The sequence below is a fragment of the Ipomoea nil genome, unplaced genomic scaffold, assembly GCF_001879475.1.
Source record: "Ipomoea nil cultivar Tokyo-kokei standard unplaced genomic scaffold, Asagao_1.1 scaffold0207, whole genome shotgun sequence".
Taxonomy (NCBI): Eukaryota; Viridiplantae; Streptophyta; class Magnoliopsida; order Solanales; family Convolvulaceae; genus Ipomoea; species Ipomoea nil.
In genome coordinates, this window is record NW_017616635.1 from 276,116 (window position 1) to 299,870 (window position 23,755).

The following is a 23,755-nucleotide window of genomic DNA, read 5'->3' on the forward strand; positions in this document are numbered from 1 at the left end:
GCAAGTCGCTATTGTGATGAAGATTTAGGCTCTCTTGAATATTTCTTTGTAAGCTTCTGAGCACTTATGTATTTTCTCATTTGAATATTTTTCTCTGTAAGCTTTCTCTAGCTTTGTATTCATATGTTGGAAGTTCTTTGTTTCGCTTGCTCTATTTCAGCCTTCAAAATCTACATCTTTTTATAGCTGGTTTTGAGAATCTGCCCGTTGGAAAAAGACGATATCAAATTTGGATTCTTGTAGCCTTTTCAGAAGATGAGGTAGTGTTGCAGATATGTCAGAGACTACGCAAAAATGGCTTCCCAAATTTCTTCTGATATAGATCACGCCATCTGGGTCTTCAAATATATTCTCCAATTTAATCTCTTACAAGTTTAGAATAGTAATTTTTCCTTCTGCAACTTCTGCTTGTAATTCCTCTGTATTTCACGTTTCTATATTTGGTATTGAAATCTCTTCCCTTCTTGATTTTGCAACTGGAATCTCATCCCATGCTTAATTTAGACTTGCAACTTCATCCCTTGCTATTTATATTCCCTTCTTGATTTGGCAACTGAAATCTCATCCCATGCTTAATTTAGACTTGCAACTTCATCCCTTGCTATTTATATTTTTTGAATTTATTTTTCCTTCTCAACTTCTGCTTGTAATTCCTCTATATTTCACGTTTCTATTTGGTATTGAAATCTCTTCCCATCTTGATTTGGCAACTGAAATCTCATCCCATGCTTAATTTAGACTTGCAACTTCATCCCTTGCTATTTATATTTTTTGAATTTATTTTTCCTTCTCAACTTCTGCTTGTATTTCCTCTGTATTTCACGTTTCTATATTTGGTATTGAAATCTCTTCCCTTCTTGATTTGGCAACTGAAATCTCATCCCATGCTTAATTTAGACTTGTAACTTCATCCCTTGCTATTTATATTCACTTCTTGATTTGGCATCTGAAATCTCATCCCATGCTTAATTTAGACTTGCAACTTCATCCCTTGCTATTTATATTCCCTTCTTGATTTGGCAACTGAAATCTCATCCGAGGCTTAATTTAGACTTGCAACTTCATCCCTTGCTATTTATATCTTTTGAATTTATTTTTCCTTCTGCAACTTCTGCTTGTAATTCCTATGTATTTCACGTTTCTATATTTGGTATTGAAATCTCTTCCCTTCTTGATTTGACAACTAAAATCTCATCCTATGCTTAATTTCTATATTTGATATTGAAATCTCTTCCTTTGGCAATTGAAATCTCATCCCATGCTTAATTTAGACTTGCAACTTCATTCTTTCTATTTATATCTTTTGAATTTAAGCCCATCTCTTCGCATGAAATCTTATCCCATGCTTAATTTAGACTTGCAACTTCATCTTGCTATTTATATCTTCTGAATTTAAGCCCATCTCTTCTCATGAATTGAAACTGCCCAAAGAATGAAATCTCTGCCCAAGCCCATCTCTTCTCATGAATTGAAACTGCCCAAAGAATGAAATCTCTGCCCAATTTTGGATTTTCCTTTCACGTGAACTGCTTGGATTTAATTTGTCTTCTTTAAAATTCTCTTGCAAAATATGTGAGATGTGAGATTCATACCTATAACATTGGGTTTAATGTTTCAAGCTTCTACCATTCCATCCATACAATCGTTTGATTACCATTTTGTTCCACTTGATATACTCCTATCTTCTCATAGATGCTTGATCTTCAAGATAGCTTAATGCAAACTTCATGTCACGTTCTTCTTCGAAATTTCTTCTAGGATTACTTCTGAGATTTCTTGAGGGATTTCTTCTCAGATGAAATTCGTAAAGTACATATCATATGCATACATCTTCATATACATACATCTTCATATGCATACATCTTCCTCTTAAATAATTTTCTCTTTTCAATCTAAAATAATTTTCCCTTTTCAATCTAAAATAGTTTTTCCTTTCTTGGTCTATGACTCGACTAGTAATTTGGCATATCAAAATCTATTACAATTTATTCATAACAACAAGATTGTGTTGCAACTACCAATGTCGTCTACAAAGTGGTTTTCAATAATGTGTAAATACAATCGATGATATATGTTTTTTTTTTCAAAATGACAAAGTTGCTATACATCTAGACAAAAATATATCCTTTATACAAATGAATTAGGATAACAATTGATTACTATAAATAAGTTGTTAGAGAACGAGCACATTTGCCCAATTTATAAAAATCCTAAACAATTATATATAAAAATCTAAAATCACAGCTCCGTATGTGTACATCTACACATTAACTACTAATTTAAGCATGCTCAAATTCAAGAAATAATAACATCATAACATCAACAAACATAAACGATCCAAATCATATCTTCAATTGTAATATATAATACTCTGTATTTGATGTTATAATTTAAATAATTGTATATCGATCTAAATATTCTTAGGGTGTGTTTGGTTCGCACATAGGAATCGGAATCGGAATGAGTATCAAATACTTGGTAATGGTAATGGGTTTTGGTGAAAGTATTTAACATGTTTGGTAGTAGGGAGGAATGAGAATGGTTACTAATAGTAGTGCTTGAGAATGAATAAGGGAATGAAACCCTTATTTTATTTGGGTATGGATTTTTCAATTGATGGGGTATTCAAAACTTATAGTAGTGTTCTAAAAACCTATCAACCAAACAACAACAATCACTTTCATACCCATTCATATGGGTAAAACCCACCAACCAAACACACCCTTAATATATTATAACAAATTCCTGCATCGCACGGGTGAAAATACTAGTAAGATACTAAATTAATTTTTTTCATGCGCATCTTAAGTTTTATTATTTGACTATTTTAACATTCTAAACTCGAACATTTGCTAGATAGACACATGGGCCCGCCCAGCCCAACATCGCCGGCCCTCATTGTACAGTAAATTCCTCGACATATTAACAATAGTTATGCTGTGCAACCGAATGTACCATGCGCATGGTGCATATGATGCAAAACGACGTCGTTTTGACTAAAAACGCGCGTCTCACTTAAAAAAAAAAATCAGGTTCGATTCTCGGCAATAGCATTATTGTGGATATATAGTTATGAATTTCTGGATATATAGTTATAAATTTGTGGATATATAATTATGAATTTATGGATATTTAGTTCATTCATTGTGGATATTTAATTCATTCATTGTAGATATTTACTTCATTCATTCACTGTGGATATATAGTTATGAATTTCTGGATATATAGTTATGAATTTATGGATATTTAGTTCATTCATTGTTGATATTTAGTTCAATCATTGTGGATATTTAGTTCATTCATTCATTCATTGTGGATTTTTACTTCATTCATTCACTGTGGATATATAGTTATGAATTTCTGGATATATAAAAATGCTATTGCCAGGAATCGAACCTGATTTCTCCTTTAAGTGGGACGCACGTTTTTTTAACCAAAACGGCGCCGTTTTGCAACCGTATGCACCTTGTAAGGTGCATTCGGTTGCACAGCCTAATTTGCGACATATTAAGGGGCAAATTATATCGTGCACCAGGGCGCACAATGCATTGCGCCCCACCCTGGTGCACGATATAACAATTGCTATTAGGGAGCCCTGCATGGGTGATAAACTCCATGGATGAAGTGTAGAAAGAATGAGGTTGCGGAGATTTGCCGGGATTTCTCAGGGTGGTTGACCGTCTCTGCATGCCGATGATTTCATCTTCCATCAACAATCAACAACCCTAATTGTCGGTTAACGTTTCTGATGAATCATTGCCCAGAATGGTGCGGGCTATTGCCCGCCCTTCTGGGTCTGCTTGTTTCTGTGTATTCAATGAATCATCATTATCATCATCATACATTCGCCATTCCTCAACTCCAAAGCTATGGACCTTTTATGGCTTATCTTATGGGTAGCCATTCTTGTTCTGCTTAAACCTCGGTTTTGCAGTGAAGCTATACGCGCTTGAACCTTCAGATCTTCAGTTTCCTGTTCATGTTTGTGGTGTTGTTGTTTCTGTTATTATTATTATTATTGGTTATGTAGGCCGTGATGATGATGATTTTTCTACAGTTCATCGGGTAGGGAGGGACCCGACCCGTATCTTGGCGGGGCGACCTCCAGGTCTGCAGCCATGGCGGTATGGCTTCTCCATTACCAAATCTGAGCCTAATTTCTGTTGGCAAGTGATTTGCCTAAAGAGTTAATTTCATTTTGGTCCCTTGACTATTAGATTGTAGCCACAATCTGCTCATATGGTAAAGCTTATTAACCAGAATTCGTTTCTGATCCCTGTTACCACACAAGAATGAGGGTGTAGAGAGATTTGGGTGTTTCTATGGCGGTTGCCCCTCTCTATGCTTCAGTGATTCCTTTAGGTTTTGTCCGCATGCAACAGCCAAATATTTCATTCAAACAACAAACAACATGCATATATATATATATATATAATAATAATAATAATAATGCTTCTTTCTGTTTCTTGAAACTGGGTAAATAATTTACTGCATTTTAGCTGCAATGAGAACAGACAAAACAAAACAAAAACATTGTTGGTTCCTGTTGATATGTAGGCAGTGATGACAAATATCTTGATCTGATTGAGTAAGGAAGAAGTGAGCCTTATCTTGGCGGGGCAACTGGAATTTTGCAGCCATGGCGGTGTTGCTATCCTTGCTTGATCATATTGCTTGAGCCTGCTATCTATCTTACTATCTACCTATGTATCTTTTTTTCTTTTTTTTTTTTTTTTTTATTTTTTTTATTTTTTTTTATAGTACTATTGACTCAATGTTACAATGTACTATCTGTTCATAACTACTTTCTCAACCTACAAGGTCATTGGCATTTATATATCTATATCTGTCTATCCATCCATTGTTCATATTATTCCTTGGAAGTCGCAGTGATTTTCCATTTACTGTTGAAATGCTGAGTAGGGGCATTTATGTTGTTAACAGCTACAGTATTTTTGCCACAATTGTGCAGGCTATGAAGATTTGTATCTTCACCCTCTTGTATATGTTAGCCTTGGAAGCAACTGACCCTTACCTTTGGCATTTGGCAAGGCATACTTATATAGCCTATGAAAGGGATTGATTTTCTCTTTCCTCTGTATAGCTATTGAGATTGCAGCCAATGTTGTATCTGTGTGACTGACTGTTCTTATTTTATTATACATCTGAGCTTGTTCTCACTCACGGTGCACATAGTACATTCTTGAAGACCAAGTTTAAGCCATAAATGTTTAGGAACCTTCTTTGTATCCTTTTTTTTTTTTTGAATTCAGCCTAAGTTGCTATCACAGAGTATGATTCTTACTCAGCGGAAAGTTTGGCCAAGAGCTCTTTAACATGACACACCCCTACAAGAGTCGAACCTTTGACGTTGCATAGTTGTCTACTTACCAACTATCCCTAATTGTTGGGTTAACAATGACGGTAGGGGTGCAAGAGAGATGGCCATGAGGTTTGCAGGCATTTTGGTTTTCTCTTGGTATAACCTGTTGCTTAACTTTATTTTCTCTAAGTGTCACTCTTGAAACTTCATGTTGGACTAATGCTGTGGTTTGCTTATCTTTTTGTGGCATTTCTCTCTATCCCTTTGCATGATTAAGTTTTTAACAGTGGGATTTGTGCCCTGACAGTTACCTAATGATACTGTTCTTTTCTGTAGTGTTGCCAATCATAATACCCTACCTTACCATGGTAAGAATTGATAAACTATTAGGGAAAAATAACCAAAGTTTTATGTCAAGACATCTGTATCAAACTATTCAAATATACATCGTTTCCAGCCTATAAATGTATCTGGTCTTTTACTGAAATTCATGATATTATTTCTTATAAGCTTTGTACAGTCATGGTTTACATATACATTGAAAAATCACATGGCTGAACAGAAAACTCTTTCAAAAATCATAAAGTGGACTTAATTCTTTAATGCAAAATCGAAGTCTACAAAAGCTGTAGTAGTGTAGTTAATTACCTATAAAAGTTTGAAATACTATCTGTCCACATTGCTACCTTATTAAGTTCTAAACAAATGATTAAATATTTCCTTGTCAAGTATATTATCTCGGAGCAGAACAATTAATTAATAGCATTGACTTTTAAGTTGCTTGTGGTGACACAATCTGCAAACTAATCCTGATTTCTCTGGCTGACATGCAGGCATGGATGGATACTTAAATCGGATAAATGAACAGCTCAAAGAATGTTGGGTAGGATAAATACTTTGAACACAAGACTACCAACAAATAAATACGTAAATACAAATACTGTGATCAGAGGACAATCACTAGTTTGATGACTGAAACATGTAGGGTGCCAAAATGCAATGTTTGTGGGTGTTTTATATTGGGATGAGGGTCAGACATGCCTTCGAGCTTTTCCACAAAAATGCAATTAGACCTTTGATTTGTGTTTCGAATCCATGGCTAAGGATTTCTGACTTCAAGATTCTTATCACTTGTGCGAGGCCTTGAGGTTTGAACACAGTTTCTGTTATATATATAAATCTTGGTAGAGCATGAGTAAAAGTGATGTAAGCTGCAAGTTAATTTATATAAATAGGCTCTTAGGCAAACTAAACTGATGTGACAAAAAACTTCGTAATTTAAGGGGTTCACATTACAGGATTCTTTCTTTATATAAATTGACCTGACTGCAGGAAGTGATACTATAGTTGTTATCTTCGAAAGAATGGATGAAAGGCTGTGTGAGATTGCCAGGACAGGAAACATGGAAGACTTGCTGAGACTGACAGAAGATCATCCCCTTTTGCCGCATACTGTTTTGTTGGAAGGTGGAGAAAATCCACTACACATTGCTTGTATTGCAGGGCACGCTGGTTTTGTGAAGAAGGTGATTGAGCTTAAGAAAGAATTCGCTGTGGAGCTGAATCAAAATGGTGTGACCCCATTGCATATCGCCTCTGCAGCTGGGAATATCGAGATTGCAAGAGAGATGCTGAAAATAGATAGCAATCTTTGCCTGGTCAAGGGAAGAGAACATTTCACTGTGCAGCAGTGAAAGGAAGAGTCGAAGTTGTTGAAGAACTGCTTGGAGCTTCTGGAGATTCCATAGCTTACGTAACAGCTCGTAATGAGTCTGCGCTTCACCTTGCAGTGATGAACTATCAATATGAGGTTCTCAAGGTCTTAGTGGAGCACCTGAAGAAATTCAACAAGGAAGACATCGTAAACCAAAAGGATGTCCAGGGAAGCACAGTTAATCTTCACCTTGCAGTATCAAGAAGACAATTCGAGGCATGTGTTAGACTAGTTGTGTTCTCTCGTTCTTTAAGTTCTGCTACTACTAATCTTTAGATGATTGAACAGGTGATTTCCCTGATGCTTAATGAAGAGTTCGTCAACAAGAGTGTGCTGGACATAAATTCCTTAAACACTGCAGGTCTCACACCTCTGGATGTTTTTCTGATTTTTCAAAGCCAAGCAGGTGACAGAGAAATCGAGGAAATGCTAAGAAGGGCAGGAGGTACAAGGGCAAGAGACTTCTCCCTTCAATCTCTTGAAGCTGATAGAACCGCTACCTCTGATGTTGACCAAGGAAGGCCGTGATCGCCTGCTAAACAATTGCTGGACTATTTCAAATACAACACCATCAAAGACTCCCCAGCTAGAGTAAGAAACACCGTCCTTGTGATTGCTGTTCTCATTGCAACAGCCACTTATCAGGTTGTGCTTAGTCCTCCGGGTGGCGTTTGGCAGGACAACTCAAATGACCATGTTGCTGGGAAGTCAGTAATGGGTTCACTCAACCCAGTAGCATACAGCCTCTTCCTGGTTTCCAACTGTTGGATTCTATACATCCCTTCACATAATCGGCCTCCTCACAAATGCATTCCCTCTGCAGCTTGAACTTCTAATTTCAATTTGTGCACTTATCTTTACTTATGATACCTGTATGACTGCTATCACGCCCAGCAGCCGCATATCTACCATGTTCACTGTCATCTCTATAGTCCTTCCATTTCTGGCACTAGTTTTGAGCATTGGGTTGAGAAACTACCTGAAGGCACCAAGATGTGAATTGCCACTTACATCCAACTCAAAATTCTAGGTAGGGTACTGATACCAAGGGCATGATCTGTAATTTCTGTGCATTTCCATGCTTTTCTTTCCAGATTTACTACTTGGTTTTACATGTATGACTATTATTTTAGGTTGAAGCTATTGTACCTTCTTGTACTAGTCTACTAGACAGACAATACACTATGTATAGTCTCTTAATATTCTTGCATACCATTATACTTATTCTTAGTTGATGCAATGGATGACTTTGAAGCAATGGTATTCTGAGCCTTGTTTTTGTTGACGACTAAACCCTAAACCTTACTTTGAATTGTGAGAGAAAGGTATAATCAAAGTACACTGTGTGGTCTTGTGTTGTGCGGATGTCTTTAATCGGGATCATGTTTTAGTTTCCTGTTAAACTGAACCGGAAAATTAAGATCTGAAAACTGAAGAATGGGGGTATAGAGAGATTTCTGGGTTTCTATGGGTGGTTGCCCCTCTCTATTACTCAATGATTTCGTTACATTTTCTTCTCATTCAACAGCCCAAACAACAAGAAATGAATAAATAAATAAAGTTGTTTATTTCATGCATTCATTCATAATCCATCTTTTTCCTGTTAATTATTACAGAGTATATTTCTACAAATAAGTTGCAGTACAGATGAAACGTTGTTGGTTATCATGCTTCTATTGGCTGTGATGATAATATGTTTGAGTTGATTGGGTAAGGAAGTACGAAGCCGTATCTTGGTGGGGCAACCATTGGTTTGCAGCCATGGCGGTGTCGTTTCCTTTCTTGATCACATTTTGTTTCTGAGCCATTGCTTGACTGTGCTGTATTTCTGCGCTACAGTCTGTATCTGTTTGGTATTTAGAATTCTTAGGGTTATATACTTGTATGCACCACTGGTGGTAACGCTCACCCGTACCTTGGTGGGGCAACCATTGGTTTGCAGCGATGGCAGTATCTTTTCCTTGCTTGATATCATTTTATTTGAGCCTTGCTTGATTGTGTTGTATTTCTGAGCTGTTGTGTGTGTCTGTCTGGTATTTTAAAATCCTCGGGGTTATATACTTGTATCCACCATTGGTGGGGCAGCCATGGCAGTATCTTTTCCTTGCTTGACTATGTTGTATTTCTGAGCTATTGTCTGTAACTTTGTATCTGTCTGGTATTTAGAACCCTCTGGGTTATATACTGTATAGCATCACTAAGAGCAACACTTGGCTGAAACTATGCGGTTTATGTGACTTAAATTCTTCAACTAAGCTTGTTAATCTTTTCTCTATGATTCAATTTGTTGATTAGCTGCAGATTGAGACATGGTTGAGCTGTGATGCCTCATTACTCTCATTGTCAAAAATCACAGTTGTTTTCAAACTAATGTGCGAGGTATGTTTATTAGTTTTAAAAGTTTCTTGAATCACTCAAAAACCAACAGTACAACCCATGCTCATAGCTTTTGAGGATGGTTATGGATTCTTTCCACTTCATTGCTATTGCAGTCTATCATTTCACCATTCTTGTCTACATTATTTCACCATTCTTGTCTTCGTTATCCCGCCATTCTGTCAAATTTGAAGTGATGGTTCTGCTTAAAGCCCCAGTTCAAGTCATGCAATGGTCACATATAAATGTCAAAAAGTCTTTTTTCTTTGATATTAGGATGATGGTGGTTGTTTTTTTTCAAACTTTTTGCCCATAACACCCAATATTACCCCACAGTGAGATTAATCTAGATTTGACTCAGGGTATGTAACAAAAGTTTGATTCTCTTATTAATGGAAGGTTTAGTCCATAGCTTTCTTTAACATGGTGGTTGATCTTCAGACCTTGTAATTACATTAGTACCCTACTAACAGTAACAGTAACTTGCTTCTTCCCAACCCTAATCTTGTAATTAGATTGCAGTCCTAAAGATTTGACAGAATATCTTTGAAGTATGGCATGTTCTGCCAAGGACCTTGTGGTCCAATGGCACTAAGTTGCTCCCTTATAGGGGAGGTTGTGGCCTATGGGATTTTAATCACTACCTGTTTATTTTATGAAAAATGTAAGGTGGTATTGGGGGTGTTTGGTAGATAGCTAACAGCTATTAGTTGATGGGTTAATGAATTTGGCTAGTTTATTTTAAAGATAATAATATCATAAATTAATTTATTTGAAAAAGAAATTGATCACAATTGTCTATAATTGTATATTAATATGATGAATTTTAGTCACTTATTTTAAAAATGCCAAGGTATGTATAAATTTATGTTGTTAATTTACTAAGTTTAAGTAGAATTATTAATATTTTTGAATTTTATGGAATTATGGATTATGGATTAGGGATTGTAGGCAAATCTCAATTGTTTTTGTATTATTATCGTGACTTAATTTAAATACTTATTATTCCATAATAGTTTTATATATTGGTATTATTCTTATACATTTCAGTATTAATTCCAAAATAATAGTATTGAACTTTGTTCTTTTATAGCTTAATCATGTATTATGAAATTATTATAACTTTTGTGAGTAAATACCAACTGTCTTCCGGACACTACCACATTTAATCTTAAACTTTTAATTTAATCACGGTATGTTCTTCAATTTTCAAAGTTAACTACCATTGTCCTTCAACTTTCAAGTTAATCTTCATGGTTCTTCAACCTTCAAATTTTAACCCCTTGTCCTTCCCTTAGTTTATGTAAAGATGAAGTTTAGGACCATGACTGGTTAAAAATTAAAAGTTAAAGGACCATGGGTGGTGAACACAGGGTAGTTAAATTAAAAGTTTAGGGCTAAATGTTGAGATATTTGATGATATTAATCATCTATTTTAATAATCATGTGTCTCTTGGGTTTTTCATATGTCCCTTGGGTTTCCCATGTGTCTCTTGAGTTTTCCATATGTCTCTTTGTTTTCTCATTTGTATTCATTTTTCATCATCTTGTTGGTACTATATAACAAATGCTTGTATTGAAGTTTACACAAGACATAATATATTAGTTTTTCCTCTTCTTCTTGTTTATTTGTATTCTACATGGTATCAGTCGCTAAGGTTTATACCTGCGCATAAACTCATCAATGGCTGACAACGAGCAGCCGCAAGATAAACTCATCAATGGCTGACAACGAGCAGCCGCAAGCATTAACAGGGCTGATTAGTGGTACAAAGATTTTTGATGATCAATTGAATGGTAAATTTGATCCACGGTTGTGGATAATTGACACAGGGGCTTCTCGTCACGTTACTGGTGCTTCCACTCGAATGACTGATGCAAAAGATATATTTCATTGCTCTGTTGGTTTACCCAACGGAAAAACAGTGGTTGCAACTCGAGAAGGATCGTTTCGATTAACGGACAAAATTGTTCTTAATCATATTCTTTATGTTCCCGTCTTTAAGTTGCAATCTTATTTCTATTTCTCAGTTAAATGATGATATGCATTGCAATGTCCACTTTAAGTCTTATATGTGTGCTATACAGGACCAATCTGGGGAACTGATTGTAACGGGTGTTAGATGGGATGAACTTTACTACTTAAAGGGAATCGATTCAATGCAACATCCTACAGTAAATGGTGTGACAAGTTCAGTCAATCTTTGGCATCAACGAATGGGTCATCCATATGAAAAAGTGGTAAAACTACTTCCGTCTGTTGGCACTGCTGTGGGAAGTTTTAATAAAGCTTGTGAGGTTTGTTTTAGACCTAAGCAACCTAGAGATAAGTTTCTTTTGAGTAATAACAGAGCATCTCGAATATTTGAGAAAATACATTGTGATTTGTGGGGTCCTTACAAACATCAATCCTCTTGTGGTGCACGTTATTTCTTGACTATAATATATGATTATTCGCGAGGGGTTTGGATTTATTTGTTGATGGATAAAATTGAGGTTTTTAAAATGTTCTTGTGTTTTGTGGTTATGATTGACAGACAATTCTCTCAATCAATAAAAGTCGTTCAGAGTGACAACGGTACTGAATTCAATTGTTTGCGTGATTTTTTTTTCTGATACTGGAATTCTATTTCAAACTTCCCGTGTGGGAACTCCTCAACAAAATGGTAGGGTTGAGCGGAAACATAAATATATTCTCAATGTAGCGAGAGCTTTGAGATTCCAAGCCAATTTGTCAATTATTTTTGGGGAGAATGTGTTCTTGCAGCCACACATCTTATAAATTGGACACCAATACCGTTGTTTGATAACAAAACTCCCTATGAAATTCTTTTTGGTAGTCCTCCATCTTACAACACAATTTGTGTTTTTGGGTGTCTGCTTTACTCACAATCAAAAAGTAAAAGGAGATAAATTTGCTAGCAAGAGTAGAAAGTGCATCTTTGTGGGATATCCATTTGGGAAAGAGGGTTGAAAGCTGTTTGATCTTGACCTCAAAGAATTTTTTGTTTCCCGCGATGTGAAATTTTTTGAGGATGTTTTTCCATTTCCCATCACAGATACGACTATTAATCCTCAAGGAGAATTTGTTCACGAAGATTTTTCTGTAATTGTTGAAGAAGCCGAGCCTAGCTCCACAAACGAGCCAAACCCTCAACTTGAGTCAAGCTCCACACCCGAGCCAACCTTTCAACCAAAGTCAAACTCCAGACCCGAATTTAAACTGAGAAACCAATTTGAGTGAGACCGGGAGAAAACTGAACCAAGTGTTTGTTTGGAAATCTTTTTGAAAAAATACATTTTGACCCCAAGTTATTCAAAAATCATCTTTCTAGCCCTTGGCTCATGATGCAAGGTGAACCTTACAATTTGATTTTATATTTTTGTCCTCAAAACTAGGGCTGTGCAATACCCGAACTACCCGAAGAACCCGCCCGACCCGAACCAGCGCTTACCGAACGGAGATGAAACCCGACGTGTTCGGGTCATATCTGAACCGACCCCACGCAACGTGGCTATTAAAGACGGACGGGTAGGGTTAGGAAATATCCCATCCGAACTCGTCCGAGATCCGAAATTTGGCCTAAGTATAAAACGTTGTGTAGACCTAGGGTTTGCCATTCTATCATTATCCACTCGGCCACTCCCCACTCCCCAGAGCTTCTTCTCGAAATCTCCTTAGTCTCCTACTCTCCTCTAGCCATCCCCATCCGATCTTCAGTCCTTCTCATCTAATCTTCTTCCTTAATCTCCTTCTCCGGTGAATCTCTGATTCTCTGAAGTCTGAACTCTGAGTCTCAACTGAGAGTCTGAGAGTATCTGTGGTTCTGAACTCCCCTTCGACTCCTTCGAGGCTTCGAGTCTTCGACAGTTCGACGGGAATCTTGTGGAAGTGTCTGTGGCTCTGTGCAAACTGGAAAGACGGCAAGAAGGAAGAAGCCGGACGACAGTGGAAGTGGAAGTTTGACGCCTTGAAGCCCTAGATCTCAGAGGGAACCTTTGAGAAAACAAGTAAAATGTAACTCTGTCATTTTTTTCTTATTTTCCTGTTGCATGTTTGTGAGTTTGTCTGTTCTGTTCTAGTTCTATGATGTTGCATGCACCCTAATTTGTAATTGAACCCTAATTTTAAGGGGTTTCCACATACGTGATGAATTTGTGCTTATTCTGATATAGTGATATGTGATGAATTTGTGCTTATTCTAATATGTGTTTGTAAGTTTATGGTTAAAGGACCCTTAAATTTGTTATTTCAAAATGTATGGTGGTGGTGGAAGTGTGGAACTGTGGAAGCCTACTGAATTTGTAATTGATATTATGAATTTGTGCTTATGAATTTATGATGTCCATGCTGGAAGCATACTGAATTTGTAAATTGTAATACTGTTGAATGTTGTTGAATACTTGAATTGTTGATGGGTTGATGGTTGACTGTGGAAGTGTTAAGCCCTAATTTGTGGCCATTTCCATAAAATGATGAGTTCATGATTCATGAATCATGACTCCTGATTATGGAATGAATTTGTTAATGTGTTATATACTTATATGTAATTAAGTCCTAAAATCAGGACTCCATAAAATGAGGAGTTCATGATTCATGAATCATGACTCCTGATTATGGAATGAATTTGTTAATGTGTTATATACTTATATGTAATTAAGTCCTAAAATCAGGACTCCATAAAATGAGGAGTTCATGATTCATGAATCCTGATTATGGAATACATATCACTGTGACAGTGTATGGCCTTATGTGTGCTTGTGTGAAATTTGAATCCTATTTGCTCATCCATAAATCTTTATAGATGGAGAGCAATCAAAATATAAGTGGAAGTGGAACTGGACCTCTTCCATCTTCAACAGTGGATGAACAAGGAGTACAAACCCCAGGCATTGAGACAAGTGCTCAACAGCCTATGGCCACTCCTAAAGTTCCTGCTGTTAAGAAGAGGAAGGAAATAGAGTCTAGATCCATAGTGTGGGAGCACTTTGAACAGATCAAAGATCCTGAAACTAATAAAGTGCTTAAAGGCAAATGCCTTTACTGTGCAAAAGAGTATTTTTGTGAAACTAAAAAACATGGCACATCATCATTAAGAAATCATATGGGCAATTGTCTTAAAAATCCCCATTCAAAGGATATAAGGCAGTCTCTACTCACATTCAACACTTTGTCCACTTCTGAGGGTGGAACAGAAGCTCCTGTGGGTGTTTTGGTGACATGGGTATTTAATCAAGATGCCATTAGGAGGGCCCTTTGTGAGATGATAATCATAGATGAGCTCCGTTTTAGGTTTGTAGAGGGCCAGGGGTTCAAGAGGTTTATTCTGGTTGCTTGTCCTAGGTTTCTTATCCCTTCTAGGTGGACCATTTCTAGGGACATCTACCAAATATTTCTTGATGAGAGGCTAAACCTTAAGAAGTTGTTTAGAGTGGGAACTCAAAGGGTTAGTCTAACAACAGATACATGGACTTCTGTCCAGAGAATCAACTATATGTGCATTACTGCACATTTTTTAGATGACCAGTGGAAGCTTCAAAAAAAAATTATATCCTTTGTCCCAGTTTCTTCTCATAAGGGGAGTACATTGCAAAAGCCCTAGAGAGTTGTTTATTAGAGTGGGGAATTAAGAATGTGTTTACTGTAACAGTGGATAATGCCTCCTCTAATGACACAGCTATGGGGTTTTTTAAGAGTAAACTGTTATCTTGGGGTTCTTCTTCTGTTAAGGTTCAGTACATGCACATGAGGTGCATAGCCCATATCCTCAATTTAGTGGTCCAAGATGGGTTGAAGTTTGCAGATGAGTCAGTTAAGAGGGTGAGGGATGCAGTGAGATGGGTTAGGAACTCACCAGCTAGGCTGACAAAGTTCAGAGAGTTTGCTGAACTGTTTGGTGTGGAAGCTAAATCAGCTTTGTATCTTGATGTCCCTACAAGGTGGAACAGCACCTACATTATGCTCAACACTGCAATTCAATATCAAGTAGTGTTTGATGCATATGAGAGAAATGACCCCTCTTATTCTGCTGACTTGGGGAGTGCTCCTACCTTCTTGGATTGGTGTTCTGTGGAAAGCTTAGTGAAGCTGTTGAAAGCATTTTATGATATGACAGTGAGGATCTCTGGTTCACTTTATGTCACATCTAACACATTCTTCTCTGAGATCTCTGATCTTAGTTGCATGCTTGAAGATATGGTTAACTCTGAGCAGGGGACTGAAAAGGTAATCTCATTTATCTTTCAATTTGTTTGCTTATTGTTTTTTGTATTTCCTGTAATTCTGTTAACTAATAAATTGTTTTTTTTTTTTTTCTGTTTTAGGCAATGGGGACACAAATGAGGAACAAGTTTGACAAATATTGGGGGGATCCAGAAAAAATGAACTCTATCATTTTTTTTGCCAATATTCTGGATCCCAGAGATAAGTTGGAGTACATGCCTCATCAATTTGTCCAGTTGTATGGAGAAGAGAAAGGCAAAGCTTGTTTTACCAAGGTCCAATCTGCAATGGCTGCTTTATATGATGACTATGCAGCTACATACTCTCTCAGTTCTACCCAGACAGCATCCTCTACTCAAGCAGTCCAGTGTGAGGCTAACCAGGCTACTACTTGTACAGTTGGTAGGCCTCAATCATCTTTGAAGAGCCAACTTACAAAAAAGAGATTGGAAAGTAGTGGAAGCAGTAAGCAAACTGAGCTGCAAGTATACTTAAGTGAAAGTATTGTGGAGGATGATGAATCTGTCCCATTTGATGTGTTAAAGTGGTGGAAGAGCCATAGTGAGAGATTTCCTATTCTCTCCAAAATGGCTAGAGATGTCCTTGCAGTTCCTATCTCCACAGTTGCTTCTGAGAGTTGTTTTAGTACATCTGGAAGGGTACTTGATCCATTTAGGAGTTCATTGACTCCTAAAATAGTGGAAGCACTAATATGTACTCAAGATTGGTTGAGGGCACCTAATCAGCCAATCCAAGTTGAGGAGAACCTGGAGGAGGTTGAAAGATTAGAGAAAGGTAACACTTATCACTTTCTTAGTTACTTTTTTTTTTTATTATTATACTAAGTTTATTTCCTTTTCACTTTCTTTCTTACTTGTTATGTTTTTCACTTTTGCAGAATTGCCCACTGGAGCTTCATCTACTATACCATCAATGTTGCCTACAATCACTGTAATGTTTTTAATATCAGTTTACAATGTGTTCATTTCTTTACTGAGTTTGATATTATGTTATGTACTCATGTTGTTGCAAGTGGTGTTTAGCCTCTAAGTGGCTTGGCAACTTTCTGTTATTGATTTGTTGCTGCCATTAGATGAGTTGAGCCCAATTTTGCCAATTTCTCTGCACTCTGGAATTATGGTATAACTCTTCCTTGCTCTGTTTTCAGTTTGAATGTATTTGTTTTATTTGGTGGCTATGATGAAGCTTCCACTATTGTCTGAATAAATGGAATGGAGTTGGTATGTTGCCAATGTGTTAATATAACACATTCAGAGCAATTTGCCCACATTCTTACTTGATATGGAAAAATGCACTCTGAGCCACTTAGCGTAGTGAATAATTGCTTAGTATTGTTACTCTAAATGTCTGATTGTCTGTTTTCTAAACTCTAAACACTAATATCATTTTAAGTTTGAATACTAGCAGGAAGAAGAGTAGATTATCTAGATGACTATATTAGTGTTGATTTTGCTGAATTGCTGAAAGAAGAACTGAAGAGTACCGGTGCTGACAGCTCAAGTCTATGATTTTTTGTATAATCATTAACTTAGTAGTATGTTTTGCTAGTTGAAAATATGTAATTATTAACTTAGTTTGAAACTGTTATAGTTGTATAGTAGTATGTTTTGCTAGTTGCTACGCTATGGTAATGAAACTCAGTATTACTATTATCTATTTTAGAATTTTTTGAATTTAGAATTTGTTTTATTTTAATTTATTATATCCGATTTCAATCCAAAATCCGACAACGGATATCCGAAATCCGAACCTAAGCAATCCGATAGGATCTGTCCAAAAAAATAAACGGATAGGGGGGTACAAAAGAAATCCGAAATCCGATCGGATGGACGGATTGGACATCCGATCCGTCCGAATCCGACCGATGCTCAGCCCTACTCAAAACCCTAACAATAAAGAATAATGTTGTTCCCTTACTTCACTATTCATTCCACAAAAATCAGCAGCTCTCTCTCTCTCTCTCTCTCTCTCTCTCTCTCTCTCTCTCTCTCTCTCTCTCTCTTCCTCCCTATCATCTTCATCTTCTTCATCTTGAAAGCTCATCTTCTCCAAAACCTAGGTCCAAGATTTGGTAAGCTTCCTCCTCTCTTATTCCAATCCATTTTCTAGTCTAGGTTGTTAGATGATGTATTAATCTGGGTTTGTTTGTGTGCTTGTAAGTGGAAATGGTGAAGTTGTTGCTATGTTTTGGTTTGGAGAAGGAAGATGAAGGGTGAAGAAGAAGAGCTTAGTAATGGTGTTGGCTAGATCAAGGGTGCTCAAGATATAACCCATGGATTCCCAAACTTATTATTTTGCCCTAAGTATATGATTTAGTGGTTCAAGTGTGTGGATATTTGTATTTTGGGTGTTTAAAATGATGAAATGTAAGCTTGTTGTTGCGGATATGCTGTGAAATTTTGTGGAGTTTGAGTATCTGATCTGGGTTCAGAGAGTAGCAGAACAAGCCCACGGGACTTAGTAGCGGAGGGATCTCTTAACAGAGAGTAGCAGGAACAAGCCCACGGGACTTAGTAGCGGATCTCAAGAGATCCGCTGCCCACGGGACTTAGTAGCGGATCTCAAGAGATCCGCTACGAAGGCCCACCAACCAAACTGCAGGGCTTAGAGAACCACCATTGTGGTGCTCGTTATGCCTGGGATCGAATCCCAGGGTAGTAATCTTTGTGTTATTTTATTCTATGCCATGTTATACTCTAGAAAATTGTTTAAAGATGGATTGAACCCCTTACCTCTTGATTATTATTAATTAGAATCCCTTCCACTTGAGCTACTTTAACCTTTAAGTAATTATCTTGAAGTATATATTATATTATTTGGACTTGAAGGATTATTTATTTATAAAAGTATTTTCCTAAGAAAATCATAAATATGTTGAGAAGGATTTTGATCTACCAAAAGCTATGATTTGTCAAGAAAGCTCTATTTCAAGAATTATATATATGAGTATATATGTTTTGGAGAATGTTATACTTGATTTTGAGAATATATATATACATATATAACTATGTATGAGATATATATTTGATCACAAAGATATTTGGAACTTATTCTACTATTTTCCTAAAAATACTTAGTTAGTAACATCGTATATTTTGGGAAATACCATGTATCCCTATAAAGATTTTACCAAGAACTTTTGATCTATAAAGTGTATAACCCCATGGTTTTCTTCTTGAAATTTGGCCCTGTGAAGCCTTAGTATTGAGTAGAAATGAGTAGAATCTATGAGATTTTATTGTGTTTATGCATAGAAGTGATCCAATATTTGTTTGTGAATTGTTGAGATTGTTTTGGACTTGTTTGGATTGAGTTTTGTAGATGAGAAAGCCTTCTGGTGCACACACAATGTGTCAGATCAGACTAACGGCCCTAGCTGCGGCCCATCAGGAGGGCCGCCGGCTAGAGTTGTGGTTGCATGGGACTAGAGCACGGCCCTAGAGGAGGGCCGCCGCCTAGTCCCGGTGGAGTAGCGGGGTACATGGGGCAGACCATGAGGAATCCCGCCCCAAGTCCCTGACTTTGATTCTGAGAAGAATCTGTGCAGTGGTCGGGCCCTTGTGGCTCAGCTACGTGTCGTTTCGGGTCGAGTGTTATGGGCCCTTGTGCCTCGACTCTTCGGGACCGTCTCGACACACGTTTTGGCTTTGATTTCGTTGAATTTGGATTAAAAACGAGTATGTTATGAAGGTTTTATTGAAAAATTGCTACACAGAGTATATATTTGCTAGTTTACTGTGTATGAAGAATTGTTTGACTATGTGATTTGATGATGTTTTTATTGAGTAAAGAAGCATGATCATTTGAGAATATGATTTATTATAAAAGCATGACTAGATTGTGATATTTAATTAATGAGAAATGAAGAATATTTTGTTGATAGAATGTATAGAATTTGCTATGTTGCAAACCGAGCATGACGTTATATTCTTAAGTGTTTCATGTTATTTTATACATGATTTAGAAGCATGTTATAGAGCATTTTGACATTTCACATTTGTCATATTTCAAAAATGCATAAGGGGTCAACGTGACCCCAAGAATACTTTCAAAAACCATAAGCATGTGGTATATCATTCTTTGATGCATTGAGAAGTAGTAGAGTTGTTGCATGCATGAGAGATATATGTATATCATTCTTTGATGCATTGAGAAGTAGTAGGGTGTGCACACTAATAGTTCGATACCTGATTCCACAGATATAGAACCACGAGATTGGTTCCGTAGATGGTAGGAGATATTGGGTCGGATTTATGCCGTTCCCGATAGGGTAATTCACGCATCGGTGAAACCCTAAGCTGTCTACGAGGAAAAGAAAGAAGAGAGTCAAAAGAGACTCAAGAGAAAGAAAGCGAGTCAAAAGAGACTCAAGAGAAAGAAAGCGAGTCAAAAGAGATTCAAGAGAAAGAAAGCGAGTCAAGAGAGACTCAAAAGTAAGAAAGAGACCTCCACAGAAAGTACTCTATTTTTATAATGAGTGATTGAGTATATATATATATATATATATATATATATATATATATATATATATATATATATATATATATATATTATTGCACGAGATTGCATATAAGTATGAGTATATTGTTGCACGAGATTGTATATGAGTATGTTTATAGTATTGCACGTGATTGCATGAGTATGATGTATAAGTGTTGCACGAGATTGCATATGAGTATGTTTATAGTATTGCACGAGATTGCATATGAGTACGAGTATATTGTTGCACGAGATTGCATATGAGTATGTTTATATTATTGCACGAGATTGCATAAGAGTATGAATATATTGTTGCATGAGATTGCATATGAGTATGTTTATAGTATTGCACTAGATTGCATGTGAGTATGATGTATAAGTGTTGCACGAGATTGCATATGAGTATGACTATAGTATTGCACGAGATTCCATATGATTACAGCTTTGCACAAGATTGCACATGAGTATGATTATAGCATTGTATAAGATTGCATTTGAGTAAAGTATCGCATGAGAGTACATAATGAGAATGTTGATTTATAATCTTTTTGTTTTATTAGAAGTCTTGTTTATAGAATTATGAGAAGAGAATATGAAAGCATGAGAATACCTGTTATATGGTTTATTAGCATGATCCTATCTGTAAGCATGAATTGCTTGTTAAGTTATTTGAGAAGTTTATATGCTGATGAATTTAAGTGAACAGTCTTATATATATATGAGCATGCCAGCTGATATAATAGGGTGCAAGCATCTAGAAAGTATGTGTTAGATATAAAGATGGTTTGAGATGAGTTTCTTGTTTATAAAGAAAGCAAATGTTTTCAAAGTAAATGCTAGAATGCTTTACAGGGTTGAGTGTGGTTATACTTAGCTTCGTGCTAACGGGTGCATGTTTTCCTATTTGTCTATGTGTTGCTTGCAAAACCCCTTTCAGGTTGGCCCAGCAATGAGAAGAGATCGAGTTAGATTAGTCTCTTAGGGGGGTGCATTCAATCATGGCTTTCATAGAGTTTTAAAGACTTTTATGAACTTTAAAAGTTTGGGGGTATTCAATTCAAACTTTTAGAGAGTCTTTAAAAGTCAGGAGGTATTCAATCAAGATTTTTAAAAGAGTCTTTAAAAGTCGTGTGGTATTCGATAAAGACTTTTAGAGTCTTTAAAAGTCACGTGGTATTCAAAAAGTTATGAACTTTGTAGACTTTTTAATTTTAAGACTTTTATAGACTTTTTCTTCTCAAATATAAATAGTTGAAATCCAACCATCAACCCCCATATTTCAAAATTTTCTTTCTAACAACTTTGAATGTTTTCTCTCTCTATTTAAGCTCTATTTTTTCTCCCAATTTAAACTTTATAAACCTATCTAAATTTAATAAATCTATTTTTTTTCTTCATTATCCTATATTTTCCTCATACCTAAACTCTACCAATTTTTCTCTCTCTCCTAAACTTTACAATCTTCCTCTAAAAATTCGAAATAATATTATTTTTACTTCATTATTTCTTGTTTATATTAATTTTTATTTTTTATATGAATTTTTTATCCCTAACTTTCTCTAAACATGAACAAAGTAAACTTTTCATCATCAAATTGTAGTATATGTTTCATAATATTCATATAAATACTTATATATTTTCATTTTTATTCTTTTTATGTTTATATTCGTAATATATATTTTCTTTTCTTTTTTTAACAACAAGTTACTACAAATAGCGAACTACTGTTCGCAACAACAATTTGGGATTGCAAACAGTAACACCTTGTTGTTGTTCGTAGTCTCAAATTGTTATTACAAATAACAGTTCTTTGCGTGATGGCTAGCAATATATCAAGTATATATATATATATATATATATATATATATATATATATATATATATATATATATATATATATATATATATATATATATATATATATATAGGGTTGAGTTCAAATGAGGACAACAATATATAGAGGACTGTGAGGACAAATAATGGGCACACAACAAATTTATACCAGACACACAACTTAATACATAATGGCACACAAGAATAAATGTAAACATCAGGTTTCGAAACCAGGCTCTATAAATTAACAAATCTAGCGCGCGACATACAAACTGTGGCACACGACTACATTCGGTCATGCACACGACATACCTGCTAATGGCACACACTAAATCTGTCCTCACAGTCCTCTATAATATACTTGTCCTCATTTGAATACACACACACACACACACATATATATATATATATATATATATATATATATATATATATATATATATATATAAAAGTAATAATTAACATATAAGTCTCAACATACTATGGATACAAATAATAATGTTGAGAATGTTGATGTGGGTGAAGAACTACATAATAAGAAAATTTTATGATATATTATAAATGTTTTGTAAGAAAATTATAAATGATAAAAATTAAAATCATTGAAAGTTTGTAAGGATGTATTCATTTTAGAATTTCAATGACTTTTGTAGACTTTTTAAAATAAAAAGTTGATAAAAGTCTATGAATGTTTTTTATATAGACTTTTATAAGTAGACTTTTATAGAGTCTTAAGTTTTAAAAAGTTTTGAATGACTCTATGAAAGTCCATCAAAGTTTATTAAAATCTATCATTTTAAAAGTCTTTAAAACTCTACAAAAGTCATGATTGAATACACCCCCCTTAGTTTGAGATGTCTAAACTCTAGATTTATTGATGATCATGTTATGAATTTTTGACTTATTGACTCTATGTTTTTGATGATGATGTAGACTATTGGGGTGACGTTTTCCCCACTTACGTTTCCAGTATTTTATTTGGATGCCAGATTTTTATCTTATTTCTAGTCTTACCCCTTAGTCTATGAAATCACTACGGGGTGGCGGTTGTGGCGGTGACACTCCCACTAATTATCTTTTTAGTTATTATTTCTGTTGCTTAGTTATGTAAATGATTGTTTAGAGTTGTAATTAAGAGCTAGAAAAGTGGGGTGTTACAGAAATAAAGTTCCTTCAGTGTGGTTGCGCGACTATGTTATTAATTTTACTGTTGCTAAAAGTTCATCCTCCGTCACACCGTCTCCACAGTCACCCTCAGGTACTCCCTATCCTTTAGCACATTATATAAATTGTGACAATTTTCTCTGCCATACAGAACTTTTCTCGCAGTAATTCTTTCTGAAAAAGAACCAAAATCTTTTAAGCAGGCGATGACACATAGTGGCCGGAAAGAATCTATGACAGATGATATTCGGGCCCTCGAAGATAATCAAACTTGGACTCTTGAACATCTCCCACCTGGGAAAAAGGCTCTTGGGAGTCATTGGGTGTATCGAATCAAATATAACTCAAATGGGTCGATTGAAAGACTCAAATCAAGATTAGTGGCTCTTGGTAATCATCAGGAAGAAGGCATCGATTACATTGAAACTTTTGCTCCTGTTGCCAAAATGACTACTGTTCGTGCATTTCTTGCCATTGCAGCATCTAAAAATTGGGAACTACATCAAATGGATGTGCACAATGCTTTTCTGCACGGTAATCTCGATGAATAGGTGTATATGAAGCTTCCCCCAGGCTTTGAGGCATCCGATCCTAAATTAGTGTGTCGATTGCGCAAGTCCTT

At 35.9% G+C, this 23,755-nt stretch overlaps 1 protein-coding gene and 1 long non-coding RNA gene across 4 annotated transcripts; one reads left to right on the forward strand and one right to left on the reverse strand.

The window, feature by feature from the left end:
- Positions 1–3,894: 3,894 nt before the first annotated feature.
- Positions 3,895–23,266, reverse strand: LOC109191450. Its single transcript, XR_002055922.1, has 3 exons — positions 23,232–23,266; positions 22,253–22,254; positions 3,895–4,320 (listed from the first exon to the last, which is right to left on the reverse strand). It is a non-coding gene; the product is annotated as an uncharacterized LOC109191450 (long non-coding RNA).
- Positions 6,066–8,309, forward strand: LOC109191434 (ankyrin repeat and death domain-containing protein 1B-like). Of its 3 annotated transcripts, none has more exons than XM_019342112.1 (3): positions 6,087–6,206; positions 6,656–7,253; positions 7,326–8,309. In XM_019342112.1, the coding sequence occupies exons 2-3, from the start codon at positions 7,116–7,118 to the stop codon at positions 7,563–7,565; spliced, it is 378 nt and encodes a 125-aa protein (XP_019197657.1). In that variant the 5' UTR covers positions 6,087–6,206; positions 6,656–7,115; the 3' UTR covers positions 7,566–8,309. The 3 variants fall into 3 exon arrangements, with proteins under 3 accessions (XP_019197666.1, XP_019197657.1, XP_019197650.1); XM_019342105.1 differs by lacking the exon at positions 6,087–6,206 and adding an exon at positions 6,402–6,471; XM_019342121.1 differs by lacking the exon at positions 7,326–8,309 and having other exon boundaries at positions 6,066–6,206; positions 6,656–7,239.
- Positions 23,267–23,755: the final 489 nt, after the last annotated feature.

Coding starts and splice junctions, on each gene's coding strand:
- LOC109191434 (XM_019342112.1), top strand. CDS start 7,116: ATGAACTATCAATATGAGGTTCTCAAGGTCTTAGTGGAGCACCTGAAG. Junction 7,254..7,325: donor TATCAAGAAGACAATTCGAG/GCATGTGTTAGA, acceptor ATGATTGAACAG/GTGATTTCCCTGATGCTTAA.